Here is a 19,426-nt window from a genome sequence, read left to right as displayed (position 1 = left end):
AGTCAACATGGGCCAGCATCCCTGTGGAACGCTTTCGACACCTTGTAGAGTCCATGCCCCGATGAATTGAGGCTGTTCTGAGGGCAAAAGGGGGGGTGCAACTCAATATTAGGAAGGTGTTCTCAGTGTAGATATGAAGTGGGTAGAACAGTATGTAAACATTAGTGACCAGTGTTCAATGACTTTGTACATAGGGCAGCAGTCTCTAAGGTGCAGGGTTGAGCACCGTGTGGTAGCCGGCTAGTAACAGTGACTGAAGTTCAGGGCAGGGTACTGGGCGGAGGCCGGCTGGTGGTGACTATTTAAGTGTGATGGTCTGGAGATAGATGTTTTTCAATCTGTCGGTTCCAGCTTTGATGCACCTGTACTGTCTCTGCCTTCTAGATGGTAGCGGGGAGAACAGGCCGTGGCTCGGGTGGCTGAGGTCCTTGATGATCTTCTTGGCCTTCCTGTGACAGCGGGTGCTGTAGATTTCCTGGGTGGCAGGCAGTGTCCCCCCGGTGATGCTTTGGGCTGACAGCACTACCGTTTGGAGAGCCTTGCGGTTGCGGAGGGTGCTCGTGCATGTGTGGTTCCGCGCTTGGCCCGGCCGGGCTCTCCCTCTCCTCCCTGGAGGGATTACTCTCTCCTGTATGATTATATGCGCTATTAATGGCTTCCTTTTAAAACGGAAAATCCACTCAAACCATCTTTCTTTTTTTCAGTAGTCCACCCAAAATGTTTTGCATGTCAGCAGTCAAGTTTTCAAGATATTGGACTTTCTAGAAGCAAAGTGTCACCGGCCACATAATCATGATGATGCAAAATGCTGGATGGATGGAGGAAGACCATCACTGGCTGGACTGGTGCACATATTACATTAATCAACCAGAAACGGGACAGGGACCAGTTTGCAGACCCATCCACTCTGACACACACACACACACACACACACACACACACTGGGGCTAGTCTAATAGGAGGCATTGTAGTAGACTTGGCTAAACACACACTCATCCTGACGGTCTCAGTTATTTGTGCTGCTTTAAACAGGGATAGGTATTGAGAGTCCGAGTCTGATGCCTTTTTGGATGTGTAGGCCTAGAGTGGGGAAAAATTATTTATTTAGTCAGCCACCAATTGTGCAAGTTCTCTCACTTAAAAAGATGAGAGGCCTGTAATTTTCATCATAGGTACACGTCAACTATGACAGACAAAATGAGAAAAAAAACTCCTGAAAATCACATTGTAGGATTTTTAATGAATTTATTTGCAAATTATGGTGGAAAACAATAACAAAAGTTTCTCAATACTTTGTTATATACCCTTTGTTGGCAATGACACAGGTCAAACGTTTTCTGTAAGTCTTCACAAGGTTTTCACACACTTGCTGGTATTTTGGCCCATTCCTCCATGCAGATCTCCTCTAGAGCAGTGATGTTTTGGGGCTGTCGCTGGGCAACACAGACTTTCAACTCCCTCCAAAGATTTTCTATGGGGTTGAGATCTGGAGACTGGCTAGGCCACTCCAGGACCTTGAAATGCTTCTTACGAAGCCACTCCTTCGTTGCCCGGGCGGTGTGTTTGGGATCATTGTCATGCTGAAAGACCCAGCCACGTTTCATCTTCAATGCCCTTGCTGATGGAAGGAGGTTTTCACTCAATCTCACGATACATGGCCCCATTCATTCTTTCCTTTACACGGATCGGTCGTCCCTGGTCCCTTTGCAGAAAAACAGCCCCAAAGCATGATGTTTCCACCCCCATGCTTCACAGTAGGTATGGTGTTCTTTGGATGCAACTCAGCATTCTTTGTCCTCCAAACACGACGAGTTGAGTTTTTACCAAAAAAGTTCTATTTTGGTTTCATCTGACCATATGACATTCTCCCAATCCTCTTCTGGATCATCCAAATGCACTCTAGCAAACTTCAGACGGGCCTGGACATGTACTGGCTTAAGCAGGGGGACACGTCTGGCACTGCAGGATTTGAGTCCCTGGCGGCGTAGTGTGTTACTGATGGTAGGCTTTGTTACTTTGGTCCCAGCTCTCTGCAGGTCATTCACTAGGTCCCCCCGTGTGGTTCTGGGATTTTTGCTCACCGTTCTTGTGATCATTTTGACCCCACGGGTGAGATCTTGCATGGAGCCCCAGATCAAGGGAGATTATCAGTGGTCTTGTATGTCTTCCATTTCCTAATAATTGCTCCCACAGTTGATTTCTTCAAACCAAGCTGCTTACCTTTTGCAGATTCAGTCTTCCCAGCCTGGTGCAGGTCTACAATTTTGTTTCTGGTGTCCTTTGACAGCTCTTTGGTCTTGGCCATAGTGGAGTTTGGAGTGTGACTGTTTGAGGTTGTGGACAGGTGTCTTTTATACTGATAACAAGTTCAAACAGGTGCCATTAATACAGGTAACGAGTGGAGGACAGAGGAGCCTCTTAAAGAAGAAGTTACAGGTCTGTGAGAGCCAGAAATCTTGCTTGTTTGTAGGTGACCAAATACTTATTTTCCACCATAATTTGCAAATAAATTCATAAAAAGCCTACAATGTGATTTTCTGGATTTTTTTTCTCTCAATTTGTCTGTCATAGTTGACGTGTACCTATGATGAAAATTACAGGCGCCTCATCTTTTTAAGTGGGAGAACTTGCACAATTGGTGGCTGACTAAATACTTTTTTTCCCCACTGTATATGTTTTGCTATAGGCTACTTTGCTATCTCATCAAGACTCATCTCCCCATGATGCTAATCTAAGGCATTGTAAACCCAAGACAGGGCCCTTGGTCATCATGTTCTCAGCTCTCTACACACAGTAATCAGGCTACTTTTCTTTTACAGACCTGGGGTAGTCTGGTCCCGTGGACCTGGCCTCCTGTGCTCTGTCTTAGCCATGCTGGCTAGCTGTCTAGCTGAGAAACAGGTAAAAGGAGCACACTTACTGGGACCGGTTTCCAGTACCAGTGGGTGGGAGACTGCCATACAGAAGCGAGGGATGTGAGAGAGAAAAGAGAGAGAGGATAAGCGAGAGCAAGGGAAGTGTTAGAAGCTTTAGGGACACAGCAGTTTAGTCTTTAGCAGTCTTATTTTGCTGTTTAGAAATGCGTGTGTGTACTAACTGTTGGTTGAATAGGCTGTAGGTCTGTGCAGGTTGGAGCCTCCTGATCCTCTGTGCTCTCTCTCAACTTCTGATTCAACTGCAGAGTGAGAGACCGTTCGAGAGAATAACATGTCAAAAGTACGATAGTCGTAATCTAGAATGACTAGGTCGTAATCTAGAATGACCAGGTCGTATTCTACAATGACTTTGACATGTTCTAGAATGTTCTGGTCGTGTTTTAGAATGACCTGGTCGTGCTCTGGTCCGCTGCCATCTTAACCTTGCCCACAGTCTCCATGGCAGCCAGTGACATCACCGCCTCAATCAGGACCAGGTGGGCCCTCTAGACCAATCAGACAGAGGGAAGCAGATCATGAGCCAATCATGAGAGCAAAGGATCAATGATAGGAGTAATGTTAGGGTTACACGAACGCACACACACACACTGTAACACGGTCTTGATGGGCGTGTGGCTGAGGTTTTCCCCTCTGATGGCCACGTCCTGGTCCCTGGGCTCCAGGCCGCTCTTGGTGAGGAGCTGCAGCAGGGCGGAGTTGGTGTGGTTCCAGTTAATTAACCAATTAACATCCCGTCATGCTTATTTTGGCTACCAGGGCTAGGAGAGATCTCGTGACTTTGAAAGAGGGGTCTTGAAAGGAGCATAGGGGGTTTAAAAGTGTGTGTGTGTCAGTCAAGATGGCGTAGCAGTGCGGTCGCTATTATTCATTGTCCCTGTGTAAATATCCCGTTTCTTGTTTTTTTGTCTATTTTGTATATTTCTAAATTTTTACTTTTCATTCTTTAACTAAATATACTTTCCTGCAACCCGCCTCACCCAACGTGGAAAGGATTCTATTATTTCTTTATAACTTTCATCAAGAACCGTAAGCTGAAAATAGTGTAGCTGCAACTGAATGGCTACTTACTATTAGTCACCGTTAGCGTCTTCACCACTGTCCGTGGCCTACACTATCCACCAGCCAGCTCTAGCTCTAGCCTGGACAATTGTCGGCCAGTCTGCACAGCGTGCTATCGACCCAGCGTGCTATCGACCCAGAGCTTATTGGACTTTCTGCCGGAATCACTGGACCCTAGCGCCGGATCATCGCAACCAGCTAGCTAGCTGCAACCTGTTGTTGGCTGATTACCATTGCCCTATAGCAAGCACCAGTTAGCCTTGAGCTAGCCTCAGGCCCATCTCCCGGCTATCTACCTCTCTGTCAACCGGACGGGACCTCCTAGTGTTGACACTGAGCCCCGCCGATCCAACACGACTGGTCTGCCGACGAAATAGTCTGATGTGGTTTCAACAGGCTTCCCGTTGCGACGACCACGAAGATCCATCTGCCAGCCCCGGCCCGCTAGCACACGCAAACTACAACTGTGCTCCCTGCTAGCTGTGCTGAAGCACCAATTTGAACTGCTCTCGGACTCACATATTGCTGTTCACTGGACCTTATGATCACTCAGCTGCACAGCTGATGCCTGCTGGACTGTTCCTTTACACGGTACCCTGTCCTGTTTATTCTGTTTAGCCTTAGCCCAAACGTTATCGCTATTTCCAGTTGTTGTCTTAGCTCTCTCTAATAACACCTGTGACTGCTTTATGCCTCTCTCCCATGTCAATTATGCCTTGCCTATTGCTGTTTGGGTTAGTTCTTATTATACAATTTCACTGTAGAACCCTAGTCCCTCTCAAACTGCCTCAAATAGTTCCTTTGTTCCACCCCCATACACGCCGAGACCGGCTCAATCGGTGCCTCCAGTGACGCTATCTCTTTCATTGTTACCCAACGCTTAGGGTTACCTGAACTGTACTCATATCCTTCCATATCCTTTTCTGTACATAATGCCCTGAATCTTTTCTACAACGCCCGGAGAACTGCCCCCTTTATTCTATGTACCCAACGCACTAGAAGACCAGTTCTTAAAGCCTTTAGTCGTATCCTTATTCTAGTCCTCCTCTGTTCCTCTGGTGATGTAGAGGCTAACCCAGGCCCTGCAGCCCCCAGTATCACTCCTACTCCCCAGGAGCTATCATTTGTTGACTTCTGTAACCGTAAAAGTCTTGGTTTTCTGCACGTAAATATCAGAAGCCTCCTTCCTAAGTTTGAGTTATTCACTGCGTTAGCACACTCCGCCAACCCTGATGTTCTAGCAGTGTCTGAATCCTGGCTTAGGAAGGCCACCAAAAATTCTGAAATTTCCATCCCCAACTATAACATTTTCCGTCTAGATAGAACTGCCAAAGGGGGGTGGAGTTGCAATCTACTGTAGAGATAGCCTGCAGAGCTCTATCATACTATCCAGGTCTGTGCCCAAACAGTTTGAGCTTCTACTTCTAAAAATCCACCTTTCCAGAAATAAATCTCTCACTGTTGCCGCTTGCTACAGATCCCCCTCAGTCCCCAGCTGTGCCCTGGACACCATATGTGAATTAATTGCCCCCCATCTATCCTCAGAGTTCGTACTGCTTGGTGACCTAAACTGGGATATGCTTAACACCCCGGCCATCCTACAATCTAAACTAGATGCCCTCAATCTCACACAAATTATCAACGAACCTACCAGGTACAACCCTAAATCCGTAAACATGGGTACCCTCATAGATATCATCCTGACTAACTTACCCTCTAAATACACCTCCGCTGTCTTCAACCAGGATCTCAGCGATCACTGCCTTATTGCCTGCGTCCGTAACGGGTCCGCGGTCAAACGACCACCCCTCATCACTGTCAAACGCTCCCAAAAACACTTCAGCGAGCAGGCCTTCCTAATTGACCTGGCCCAGGTACCCTGGATGGATATAGATCTCATTCCGTCAGTAGAGGATGCCTGGTTGTTCTTTAAAAGTAATTTCCTCTCAATCTTAAATAAACATGCCCCATTCAAAAAATACAGAACTAAGAACAGATATAGCCCCTGGTTCTCCTCAGACTTGACTGCCCTTGACCAGCACAAAAACATCCTGTGGCGTACTGCATTAGCATCAAATAGCCCCCGCGATATGCAACTTTTCAGTGAAGTTAGGAACCAATATACACAAGCAGTTAGGGAAGCAAAGGCTAACTTTCTCAAACAGAAATTTGCTTCCTGTAGCACTAACTCCAAAAAGTTTTGGGACACTGTAAAGTCCATGGAAAATAAGAGCACTTCCTCCCAGCTGCCCACTGCACTGAGGCTAGGAAACACTATCACCACCGATAAATCTACAATAATCGAGAATTTCAACAAGCATTTTGCTACGGCTGGCCATGCTTTCCACCTGGCTACCACTACCCTGGCCACCAGCTCTGCACCCTCCGCTGCAACTTGCCCATGCCCCCCCCGCTTCTCCTTCACACAAATCCAGACAGCTGATGTTCTGAAAGAGCTGCAAAATCTGGACCCCTACAAATCTTCTGGGCTAGACAATCTGGACCCTTTCTTTCTAAAACTAGCCGCCGAAATTGTCGCAACCCTTATTACTAGCCTGTTCAACCTCTCTTTCGTAACGTCTGAGATCCCCAGAGATTGGAAAGCTGCTGCGGTCATCCCCCTCTTCAAAGGGGGTGACACTCTAGATCCAAACTGTGACAGACCCATATCCATCCTGCCCTGCCTTTCAAAAGTTTTTGAAAGCCAAGTCAACAAACAGATCACCGACCATTTCGAATCCCACCGTACCTTCTCCGCTATGCAATCCGGTTTCCGAGCTGGTCATGGGTGCACTTCAGCCACGCTCAAGGTCCTAAACGATATTATAACCGCGATCGATAATAGACAGTACTGTGCAGCCGTTTTCATTGACCTGGCCAAGGCTTTCGACTCTGTCAACCACCGCATTCTTATTGGCAGACTGACTAGCCTTGGTTTCTCAAATGACTGCCTCGCCTGGTTCACCAACTACTTATCAGATAGAGTTCAATGTGTCAAATCGGAGGGCCTGTTGTCTGGACCTATGGCAGTCTCTATGGGGGTGCCACAGGGTTCAATTCTTGGGCCGACTCTTTTCTCTGTGTATATCAATGACGTCGCTCTTGCTGCTGGTAACTCTCAGATCCACCTCTACGCAGACGACACCATTTTGTATACATCTGGCCCTTCATTGGACACTGTGTTAACAAACCTCCAAACGAGCTTCAATGCCATACAACACTCCTTCAGTAGCCTCCAACTGCTCTTAAACACTAGTAAAACTAAATGCATGCTCTTCAACCGAACGCTGCTTGCACCCACCCACCCGACTAGAATCACTACTCTCGACGGGTCTGACCTAGAGTATGTGGACAACTACAAATATCTAGGTGTCTGGTTAGACTGTAAACTCTCCTTCCAGACTCACATTAAGAATCTCCAATCCAAAGTTAAATCTAGAATCGGTTTCCTATTTCGCAACAAAGCCTCCTTCACTCATGCTGCCAAACATGCCCTCGTAAAACTGACTATCCTACCGATCCTTGACTTCGCGATGTCATTTACAAAATAGCCTCCAACACTCTACTCAGCAAATTGGATGTAGTCTATCACAGTGCCATCCGTTTTGTCTCCAAAGCCCCATATAATACCCACCACTGTGACCTGTACGCTCTTGTTGGCTGGTCCTCACTACATATTCGTCGCCAAACCCACTGGCTCCAGGCCATCTATAAATCACTGCTAGGCAAATCCCCGCCTTATCTTAGCTCATTGGTCACCATAGCAACACCCACCCGTAGTCTGCGCTCCAGCAGGTATTTATCACTGGTCATCCCCAAAGCCAACACCTCCCAAAGCCAACACCTACTTTGGCCGCAATTCCTTCCAGTTCTCTGCTGCCATTGACTGGAACAAATTGCAAAAATCTCTGAAGCTGGAGACACTTATCTCCCTCACTAACTTTAAGCATCAGTTGTCAGAGCACCTTACCGATCACTGCACCTGTACACAGCCCATCTGAAATTAGCCCGCCCAACTACCTCATCCCTATATTGTTATTTATTTTGCTCATTTGTACCCCAGTATCTCTATTTGCACATCATCTCTTGCACATCTATCATTCCAGTGTTAATACTAATTGTAATTATTTTGCACTATAGCGTATTTATTGCCTTACCTCCATAACTTGCTACATTTGCACACACTGTATATATATATATTTCTGTTGTATTTTTGACTTTGTTTTACCCCATATGTAACTCTGTGTTGTTGTTTTTATCGCACTGCTTTGCTTTATCTTGGCCAGGTCGCAGTTGTAAATGAGAACTTGTTCTCAACTGGTTTACCTGATTAAATAAAGGTGAAATAAATAAAATAATAAAGTCACCAGATCAACCCAATTGAACACTTGTGGGAGATTCTATAGAGCGGTGCCCGAGACAGCGTTTTCAACCACCATCAACAAAACACCAAATGATGGAATTTCTCATTGAAGAATGGTGTCACATCCCTCCAATAGTTCCAGACACTTGTAGAATTTATGCCAAGGCGCATTGAAACTGTTCTGGTGGGCCAACGCCCTATTAAGACACTTTATGTTGGTGTTTCCTATATTTTGGCAGTTACCTGTATTGCCCTGTGTAATGTCATGTTGACAGACGCTTGGCTGAGGAAACAGTAGATAGTTTAGTGTAGATACTTAGTCTTAGGGATGGCCTGTGAGGTCAGTTTTATCCACTGTGTGTTTTATACCACCGGTTTCAACTGCAGGAACTGACTGACACTGACTAGACTACATAAATACAAGTACATATTTAGCCTTGATTAAAAGTCTTGGGCAAACTGGTCTCTGATGGAAGCAATTTCATGTGTGGAACAGGTTCCTCTGGTTTGTACAGTATGTATGGTCTTTGTGCTCCTATCTGTACTACACAGTTTACTGTGGATGCTGCTCTTCCTGTTATCTGTTGACTACAGCGACATGCTACAGTAATGAGTGACCTGTAGGTTCGCATGGCGTGTGGGCAGAGACACTGGTCCATTGCCTCTATAGCAGCTTATCTCTTACATAATCGTGGAAGACTGAGTTAGTTGGATTGGTCCATCAGGGCTGCGTTCAGCATTGGAGGGAGACTGAACATCAGCAATGTGTTTCCCACAGGACCACTTCCTGCTATGTAATCCTCCATCTACTGTGAACCCTAAACGGAAATGTCATTGGTTTGCATGTAAATAACTTAGCTGAATGTTGGGCCCACAACTGTACATGCCATTTATGAATAAATACTGATGGCTTATGTGCAACTTCAAATTATTCTATGCATGGTTTAGTTGTGTAACAAATTAACAAGCAAAGGTCTTTTAAAAGTCACATCTATGCTCTCTGCCTCTTCCTTTCTCATTCACTCTACTCCAGCTGGTTTCAGGACTCTGTTCAGATATCCTCGTGATCGTTTTTGCAATGTTGTCCTCCCCCTCTCCACTAGAAGTCTCCCTATACTAGTAGGCCTCTCCTGACAGTCTCTCGTTCTCTCCCTGTGTGTGTATATAGACGTGCCGGCGCCGGAGCAGCCGGAGCTGTTCCTGAAGAAGCTGCAGCAGTGCTGTACTGTGTTTGACTTCATGGACACTCTGTCTGACCTGAAGATGAAAGAGTACAAGCGCTCCACGCTCAATGAGCTGGTGGACTATGTCACCGTCAGCAGGGGCTACCTGACGGAACAGGCCTACCCGGAGGTCGTCAAAATGGTGAGGCCACAACACACCATTGTGCCTTAAAGTAAACTAACTCCTAGCCACACATTACAAGTTTAGTTTGTAAAATACTGGAGGGTTTCTGGTCTGGGATTGAGTGAGCGTTAGAGTAGTCTGTAAGAACACTAGGACCCATCTTTCTCAGTTGACCATTTATTTAGGAAAGGGATGTAATCGGATATGATGGTTGATAGCCTAGGATTCTGGGAGTAAACAATATAAGGAATACATATCAGTTCAACATATATATAAAGGGTACCTACACGGAAGAAAAAAACGCAACAATTTCAAAGATTTTACTGAGTTACAGTTCATAAGGAAATCCGTCAATTGAAATAAATGAATTATGCCCTTATCTATGGATTTCACATGACTGGGAATACATATGCATCTGTTGGTCACAGATATCTTTAAAAAAGGTAGGGGGCATGGATCAGAAAACCAGTCAGTATCTGGTGTGACAACCATTTGCCTCATGCAATGCGACATCTCATTCGCATAGAGTTGATTGTGGCCTGTGGAATGTTGTCCCACTCCTCTTCAATGGCTGTGTGAAGTTGTTGGATATTGGCGAGAACTGGAATCCACATACACGTTGATCCAAAGCCTCCCAAACGTGCTCAATGGGTGACATGACAGTATGCAGGCCTCAAACGACGTTGCAGGCGGCTTATGGTAGATAAATTAACATTCCATTCTCTGGCAACAATTCTGGTGGACATTCCTGCAGTCAGCATGCCAACTGCACACTTCTTCAACTTGAGACTTGTGACATTGGAAATTTGAGTGGCCTTTTATTGTCCCCAGCACAAGGTACACCTGTGTAATGATAATGCTGTTTAATCAGCTTCTTGATATGCCATGTCAGGTGGATGGATTATCTTGGCAAAGGAGAAATTCTCACTAACAGGGATGTAAACAAATGTGCACAACATTTTAGAGAAATAAGTTGTGTATGGAACATTTCTGGGATATTTTATTTCAGCTCAAGAAACATGGAACCAACACTTTACGTGTTGTGTTTATATTTTTGTTCAGTATAGTAACTCAAGAACCAAGGACTGTATAAAAGGATAAGGCTAACAAGCTAGGCAGTAGTGGTCTAATGCATGGCAAACCATGTAACACTCTATACAAAGGAAGTCAACACCAAATGCATAGGTATAAAAGAGAGAGGATAAACTTACTTAGTCAGTAACGCATCCATGGAAAGGAAATATACTTCAAAGGAGATGAGTATAAACTACATAACAAAAAACTTCTCAAAACAATTCACTCAGTCAATCAGGTATCCACCTTCATTGGAATCAGATGAGCCTACTTAAGGTGTGGGGGAAGGAAGTCCCGCCCTTCAGGAAACAGGAATTGGGAGTGACTGGTGATAGGTGGAGAGTCAGGAAGTGGGTGGGGAATTTTCTGCTGTTTCTATTAATTTCATTTAGCTAGTTGACAAGAACAATGCTCATTAGTCAACATTTTGGTTTCACATCAGTATTGAAGTGCCTGATTTGGCTCTGTGTCAACTGCCTTACTTTCCAGTGAAATCAGTTGATTTTGAAATCAGTTGATTCACCCCTCTTCTTTACCCTGTCTCCCAGGTCTCTTACAACATATTCCGGACCCTTCCGCCCACTGACAGTAATGAGTTTGACCCAGAGGAGGATGAACCCACACTCGAGGCCTCATGGCCACACTTACAGGTAACATCACAGGCTAGATTTGATGTGTACATTTCTGTGTGTGTGTTCGTCCTGCCTTTTGGAGACTGAGTGTGTGTGTGTGTCCCTGTGAGAACCTTCCTGGTGTCATAGCTATCTTGATATAATGTTCTTCTGTATGTGGACATTTGAGCTGGATGCTGGTGTTGAGCGTGTTCTTTTTCTCAGCCCCTGATTTAGTAAGATATGACTACGGGTCTAGTGTCAGGTGCTCTGTCTCTCACCCCCATTTCTGTGTACCTGCTGCTCTGCCTCCTTTAGAAATTAGATGCATATCTCAAGGAGATTCTTCCTGGTAAAAGTATTTATTTTATTTATTACTTTTCCAAAGCAACAGCCAAATTCATTTGACCACATTTTGAGATTAACCCATCTAGTCATAAGCCCCTCCCCATGGCCATCTTTTATCCCTGGTTACCACTAAAGGTAATAATGACCCTACCCATGTGGTGCCTCTTTGACCTCCATTGACCTCCCAGTCTCTGTCCTTTGCTCCAGTCGCTCCATAGCCTTACCTTTCTTTTATGAAGACTCCATCCCTTAACCTCTCTCTCTTTCTCTGTGTTATAGCTGGTGTATGAGTTCTTCATACGATTCTTGGAGAGTCAGGAATTCCAGCCCAGCATTGCCAAAAAGTACATAGACCAGAAATTCGTTCTACAGGTGAGTGAGACTTTGTTACATTGGAGTTGCTGTAGAGATGCACTTAAAAAATGTAGATTAGTGTTGTACAAGTTTTTTTGTAGTTGTTTAATATCGTTCTCTTTCCCTTTTATTCTCTTTCTCACTCGCTCTCTGTAGCTCTTGGAGCTTTTTGACAGTGAGGACCCACGGGAGAGAGACTACCTGAAAACAGTCTTACACAGAATCTACGGGAAATTCCTGGGCCTGAGGGCTTTTATACGAAAACAGATAAATAATATTTTTCTACGGTAAGACTGCGCTCCTCATTCTCACTATACTCAGACCGTCGTGGTACTTTCACTGATGTTTCACAAACGTTTATCCTCTACCCCTATCTCTCTCCTCTCTCATAAAGTTTTGTTTATGAGACTGAGCACTTCAACGGGGTTGCTGAGTTGCTGGAAATCTTGGGAAGGTATGTGACCTTGCTTTGACCTGTGGTTAGTTCTGATGCCTTTGTTCTCAGACGCAATCTGAACCCTTTACACTTGTGAGAATTGGCCTAAATGGATAGGGCTAAATTGAAATGTTTCTTACAGAAGAAATGTAAAAGGCATATGCCTAAGCATGGTAACAATTGAAAGGGAACAGTTTGGAGATTATGGGAAAGACGCAACAGACTGAATCCAAACATTACACTGTGCATTTTACATTTGCTGTACTTTATGTTGCATTTGTTGATAACGAAATCTGAAAATACTCTGGATACATTCAGTAACATGATAATAATTTTCATGGGAAATGTAGGGTAGGTGCAACGTAAGACAAATAAATTACAAGGGTTTGAGTGAGAGGACTAACTGGTGTCTCCAAGTGGCCACACAACTCTCCAAAGTGTGCACAGTTCCTAAGTCATTTCAATGCACTTTTATGACTCATATTATTCAACTACATTATAAGGTGATTTTATTTATTTTTTGCTCTCCTAGCTGTGCTGTTGAGGAACTAGAGCAAGCACACTAGTTGCTTTGTTTGGAACACAACCCTGAATTCCCGACATCACACCATTACTGTTGTTTACGCAATCCAAAAACGGCCCATTTATAAATCGCCATCTGAATCAAGTGGGCATCATTTGAAAGGTTGTTATTTTGCCAACATGACTAGCCAAGTTATAAAATACGATTTTACCATGTTAGGCTTTCACAAGGCAATTCAGAGAAACTGATCATAATTTTGGTGCGCATAGAAAGGTGTCATGAGTGCATTCATGTGCGTGTTCCGCTGTGAATTTTCTTCACAATAGACAAACGGGTTAATTCAGTTCAGAACAACCCAGGGTATGACACCATGTCATCTTGTATCTGTATATCAAGCATAGTGATCATAAACGTTGACACTGTATATGACATGAGTTTTATGATATGGAAATGTGAAGTGCACATTTGGACGGGTGTTTGACTTGCTTGTATGACATTAAAGCGCTATTTATTATTATCCTCAACGTCTCATCTTTCGAAATACATTGATTCCTCTTAATTTACAGTATTTTCCTCACTCAGCCAACAAAACATTTGCAAAAGTTGCCCAATTACCAGGAGGGATGGAGGCAACTTCTTGTCGCGCGGTGCTCAAGTTCAGAACAGCTGTCAGTCAAAACCCATACAGCACTGTGAAGCGCAGAGCCAGAGCTCTGACGTCATTTATAGCATGTTACGGTACAGCCACTGCGTTCCAATTCAATGCCCAAATCTGCCATTTTCAACCCGTATACGGGTACAAGTGTAAAGGGTTATCCTCCATGGGTCTAAGTTCTATAGTCCAGGCTAAGGCTTGTTGGTGACTGCATAAAGTAGCTACAGTACCTCTGTTATTTCCGTTGGCCCATGTAAAAGTTATTGACCACTAATGTATCTTGACCTCAGTCTTGTTAACATTGATTCTCCAGTCAGCTATATAGTAAATTCTGTATAATTTGCCCTCCTGGCTTAGCGATGTGTTTCTCCTCTCTCTCTCTCTTGCAGCATAATCAATGGTTTTGCCCTGCCGCTCAAAGCAGAGCATAAACAGTTTCTGGTCAAAGTGTTGATCCCCCTCCACACTGTCAGGAGTCTGTCCCTCTTCCACGCACAGGTAGTGTGTGTGTGTGCATGTGTGTACGTCCAGGTGTGCAATCATGATTGTGTTGATGATGATCTACATTCGGGTTCGGTTCTCCAACCCTGTTCCTAGAAAACTACCTACCTGTAGGTTGTAACTAACCTGATTTATCTTATCAACCAGCTAATTGTTAGAATTTGGTGCGCTAGATTAGGGTAGGAGGGAACTGACAGGACGGTAGCTCTCCAGGAACAGGGTTGAAGAGCCCTGTTCTACATTATTGAGTCTGTCCAGTGTGTCGATCCTAATTGGTGTTACACATTTTCCAACCATAACATTGACAATGTGTTGAAATGTTTTTCTTTATTGTGACTTATTTTTCCAGTTGGCGTATTGCATTGTACAGTTCCTAGAGAAAGACCCAGCGTTAACAGAACCAGTAAGTGTTCTCTCCCCCATGGTCACACCAACCTTCTAGGGTATTTTAATCAGTCACCATCTCTCTTCAGTCACTCATCTTCTCTCTCACCTATCTCTCACATATATCTATCTATACACAGGTCATCAGGGGCTTACTGAAGTTCTGGCCAAAAACCTGCAGTCAAAAAGAGGTAAGAGCCTTGGACGTTGCCCTTCCTTGGTCTGGAGCACTGAGCTGCCGCTACAGGGAAATGATAATGGGAGTTTAGATCTGTTACCTGGATAGTAACAACGTGATGTGTTGTCCTGCTCAGGTGTGTTTGTAACTGTGTGTTTTCAGATGTACCAGATTTAGGGTGCGTTTGAAACTGTGTGTTCTCAGATGTACCAGGGTTAGGGTGTGTTTGTAACTGTGTTTGGCCCTCCTGTAGCTCAGTTGGTAGAGCATGGCGCTTGCAACGCAAGGGTTGTGGGTTCGATTCCGACGGGGGGCCAGTATGAAAAATGTATGCACTCACTAACTGTAAGTCGCTCTGGATAAGAGCGTCTGCTAAATGACTAAAATGTCAATTGGATCACTAAAATGTGTTCTCAGATGATGTACCAGGGTTAGGGTGTGTTTGTAACTGTGTGTTCTCAGGTGATGTACCATGGTTAGGGTGTGTTTGTAACTGTGTGTTCTCAGGTTATGTACCATGGTTAGGGTATGTTTGTAGCTGTGTGTTCTCAGATGTACCAGGGTTAGGGTGTGTTTGTAACTGTGTGTTCTCAGATGATGTACAAGGGTTAGGGTATGTTTGTAACTGTGTGTCCTCAGATGTACCTGGGTTAGGGTGTGTTTGTAACTGTTCTCAGGTGATGTACCTGGGTTAGGGTGTGTTTGTAACTGTGTGTTCTCAGATGATGTACCAGGGTTAGGGTGTACCAGGGTTAGGGTTAGGGAGTTTTTAGGACATTCAACAAGCAACAAGGTCATATTTAGAGTCTGTGATCTAGCTAATGATTAGGCCATGCGTCAGCCATTTAGCCACGATGCTGCATCAGGATACAGGTGATAATGCTTATTGCTCAAATAGCACACCTGCCTGCAATATGGACCATGTACAGGCCCTAAAGATATTGCTTTTCTTCAATATGTTATTGGGCTCATTTCTGGAGGGGAATATTACATTTTAAAAGGTTTCATATGTTAAGGCTATACACAGTGTACAAAACATTAGTAACGGCTTCCTAATATTGAGTTGCACCCCCTTTTGCCCTCAGAACAGCCTCAATTCCTCAGGCATGGACTAAAATGTGTGAAGTGTTCCACAGGGATGCTGGACCATGTTGACTCTAATTTGACCACAGTTGTCAAGTTGGCTGGATGTCCTTTAGGGCGTGGACCATTCTTGATACACACAGGAAACTGTTGAGAGTGGAAAAACCCAGCAGCTTTGCAGCTCTTGACACTCAAACCGGGTCGCCTGGCACCTACTACCATACCCCGTTCAAAGGCACTTACATCTTTTGTCCTGTCCATTCAGCCTCTGAATGGCACACATACACGATCCATGTCTCAATTGTCTTAAGGTTTAAAAATCCTTCTTTAACATCTATCCTCCCCTTCATCTACACTGATTTGAAGTGGATTAACAAGTGACATCAATAAGGGATCATAGCTTTCACCTGGTTAGCCTGTCATGGAAAGAGCAGGTGTTCTTAATGTTTTGTATATTCAGTGTCTGTTATTGAGGGGGAATGGTTTTATTTTATTTTTTCCATACAATCAGCGTAAATATCAGATTTTATGGTTGGCTATAAGGTATTTGCACAGACTGTAAATGAAACATGAAATCACCCATGGTTGAAATTCTGTGTGCATAACTTGCTTTCCTGTGATCTTGGCCCAGGCCAGTCATTTTCTAATTCGGGCCAGTAGTTTTCACTTGTTACTGGCCTTGTGGTCCACAGTCTAATTTACCTGAATGTCAAGCCCTGTCAGGTGATGTACCTCAGGTGTGTTTGTAACTGTGTGTGTTCTCAGGTGATGTACCTGGGGGAGCTGGAGGAGATCCTAGACGTGATCGAGCCAACACAGTTCGTCAAGATCCAGGAGCCGCTCTTCAAACAGATCTCCAGATGCGTATCCAGCCCACACTTCCAGGTCAGTCTATAGAGAAGAACACATCCTGGTGGGTTTTTAGGTCAATGCTATCTTGGCTCCTTGGGATGTCCCTAACCTTAACCCTTACCATTACCCATCCCTTACCGAACCATTTTAAATGTCAACTTCAAAGGGGTAGGGACGTCCCAAGGATTCCGGATAGCACGGACCCTGGTTTTTAGTGGTCATCTCAGCATATCTATGGTGCTTTTATCAGTACATGGTGATTGTTGGATGAGGAGTGTTTAGCCTGGTCCCAGATCTGTTTGTGCTGTAGCACCAACTATCATGTTATGACAACGACCATAGGCGCACAAAACAGATCTGGAACCAGGCTAGTGCAGATGGGTGTAGGTATTGTGTATTAAATCTCTGTGTCCCTGGCAGGTGGCAGAGAGGGCCCTGTACTACTGGAACAACGAGTACATCATGAGTCTGATCGAGGAGAACTCCAGCGTTATCCTGCCCATCATGTTCGCCAGCCTCTACAGGATCTCCAAAGAGCACTGGAACCCGTGAGTCCACCTCAACACACCCTCACACATAAGAAAACTTAATTTATCTTCTTGTATTTGTTTACTCTTGATTCATAAGAGAAAAAATAAGTTGTAAAATAGTTTATATTGACTGTATTTTTGTAAAAAATAAAATATTTTGCCTTGCAGGGCGATAGTGGCGTTGGTGTACAACGTACTGAAAGCCTTCATGGAGATGAACAGTACCTTGTTTGATGAGCTCACAGCAACTTACAAGTCAGACCGCCAGCGGTATGATATGCAGCATCATTAATGGAGCCTCTGTGGTGTGGTCCTGCTTAGAGCGCTGTTGTAGTAGGGTGTATAGTTTTAGACACCCATTCAAATAGGCCCATGCTCACTACACGGGTTCATACAGAACAATTACTGTTAGTTTGTATACAGAATCACACTTGTTCTCTCATACACTGTGTGGTGTGTGTAATATTGTGATTCTTGACTCTGGCATGATAAGGAAATGTACGTAGTGGTGGTAAACCAGTAGTAATCTACAGCTAGTCCTGCTTTGCCCCCCCTGCCCCCTGATATGTCCCTCCGCCTGTGTGTTCTGTACTGTCTGCAGTGAAAAGAAGAAGGAGAAGGAGAGGGAGGAGCTTTGGAAGAAGCTGGAGGACCTCGAACTGAAGAAGGGCCTTAGGCGTGACGGGATCATTCCCACTTAACGAAGCGCCACACTCCCCTCCCATCCATGTCCACCGGAGTGCACCCCGCGGATCCTATACGGCCATCTGGAATGACATGGAGCAACCGTGTTTTTTTTTTTTTTTTCTGTATTGTGCGACTTACTTTACGGTAGATTCACACGTCTGTTTCATTATTTCAACAGCACTGTAAATAACTTTTCTTTTTTCCGTAAACTGCTATTATTGCGAAAGAAAAAATAATAAAAATGGTCAAAAAAATCCAAAAGACGAGAAACGGAACTTGTGTGGGGGTAAAAAAAAAGACTTTGGACAGTAAGACTTGAAATGAACTCTTCTTGGGAAAAAAATTAACAGTGAAAAGAAAATAGATTGTTTTAACTCCCCTCCCATTTGAGAACCCCACTCTCCCTGATTACAAACCTATTTTCCATCTCTGGTTCTACTCCTTGCTCTTTCTATATCTCCCTCTCTCTGTCCCTTTCACCCTGTGGTGCTTCTGTACCTCTCTCCCTGTGTGGGACGTCCTGACTGAGTGAGATACCTGGGAGGCTCCGCCCTGACCAAGAGGATACCCCTTCCCTCTGTAAGGACCACCCACTGACCTGCCTCTCATGCTGAAGCTAAGCTGGTATTACGGACCCATTAGCCATGAGGAAATGAATTTAACCTCTCGACCCCTCCAAGAGGCAAACATGTTAAGGGCCTGTATGTACAGGGACTAAAATAAAAAAACAAGGGAAGGTCATACACACACTTACATCCATCCTCTCACACCATTTTCTCCCCACTTCCACATTTGTTTCTTTTCACTTGTGTGTGTGCATCTGACTCCCCAATGATTTGATTGGTTTCTGTCAGTTCAGTTGTCTCTGGTTTTGTGGACTTTGACCCTGTAGTCCCAGGCAGCCTGGTATCAGTCTGGCACTGGTACCCTCCAGCCACACACGAAAATATGAAAAATGTAAAGCTATTGTGAGCTGTAGAGGAGCACCAAACTCGCCTGTTGTGAAAAGGAGCGTCACTCCCGGGTGTGCTTTTCACAGTATTACAAACCTGTATATTGTTATTGAACGCAGTACACTGATATCTTGTATCTTGTAGTAGTTTAGCATATCTTTGCTTAGGAACAGTCAAGAAGTATTCAGTATATGAGGTAATATGGAACAAGACTATCTGGTATTTATGATAGTGTTTTACCCGTTTCCTTCTTGGTTTTTATTTCTCATTTTGGATTTTTTTATGTTACTTTGACCATCAGATCTTTTTTAATTGTGGAGTGGGGAAGGGCAGGGCAGAGAGAGGGGAGTCATGGAGCAGTTCATATCCTGTTAAAATTTACAGTAAGTTCAGCATTGTTGACCCCTTACAGAATTAATGTGTGCTTTAGGATGGCCCAGACATATGAAGAAAAAGAAGAAAAAAAAGGGTTGAAGAAATACAAATGTTTATTTTAAAAAATAAAAATATTAATTTAAACCTGTTTTGTGATAAAGCCCAGATGCTTGATTT

At 44.3% G+C, this 19,426-nt stretch overlaps 1 protein-coding gene across 2 annotated transcripts in view; it reads left to right on the top strand.

The window, feature by feature from the left end:
- Positions 1-19,393, top strand: part of LOC121544832 (serine/threonine-protein phosphatase 2A 56 kDa regulatory subunit epsilon isoform) — a 48,294-nt gene extending 28,901 nt beyond the window's left edge. For both annotated transcript variants that reach the window (XM_041855024.2, XM_041855025.2), the window contains 12 exons: positions 9,527-9,723; positions 11,328-11,429; positions 12,018-12,110; positions 12,249-12,379; positions 12,487-12,546; positions 14,096-14,204; positions 14,557-14,610; positions 14,732-14,782; positions 16,618-16,737; positions 17,125-17,252; positions 17,403-17,504; positions 17,836-19,393. In XM_041855024.2, the coding sequence (XP_041710958.1) occupies positions 9,527-9,723; positions 11,328-11,429; positions 12,018-12,110; positions 12,249-12,379; positions 12,487-12,546; positions 14,096-14,204; positions 14,557-14,610; positions 14,732-14,782; positions 16,618-16,737; positions 17,125-17,252; positions 17,403-17,504; positions 17,836-17,935 (1,247 nt within the window). In that variant the 3' untranslated portion in view covers positions 17,936-19,393. The remainder of the gene's footprint in view (positions 1-9,526; positions 9,724-11,327; positions 11,430-12,017; positions 12,111-12,248; positions 12,380-12,486; positions 12,547-14,095; positions 14,205-14,556; positions 14,611-14,731; positions 14,783-16,617; positions 16,738-17,124; positions 17,253-17,402; positions 17,505-17,835) is intronic.
- Positions 19,394-19,426: the final 33 nt, after the last annotated feature.

Source organism: Coregonus clupeaformis, chromosome 29 (assembly GCF_020615455.1).
Source record: "Coregonus clupeaformis isolate EN_2021a chromosome 29, ASM2061545v1, whole genome shotgun sequence".
Taxonomy (NCBI): domain Eukaryota; kingdom Metazoa; phylum Chordata; class Actinopteri; order Salmoniformes; family Salmonidae; genus Coregonus; species Coregonus clupeaformis.
The sequence above is the reverse complement of the archived record's forward strand: the minus strand, read 5'-3'. Positions and strand labels throughout refer to the sequence as shown.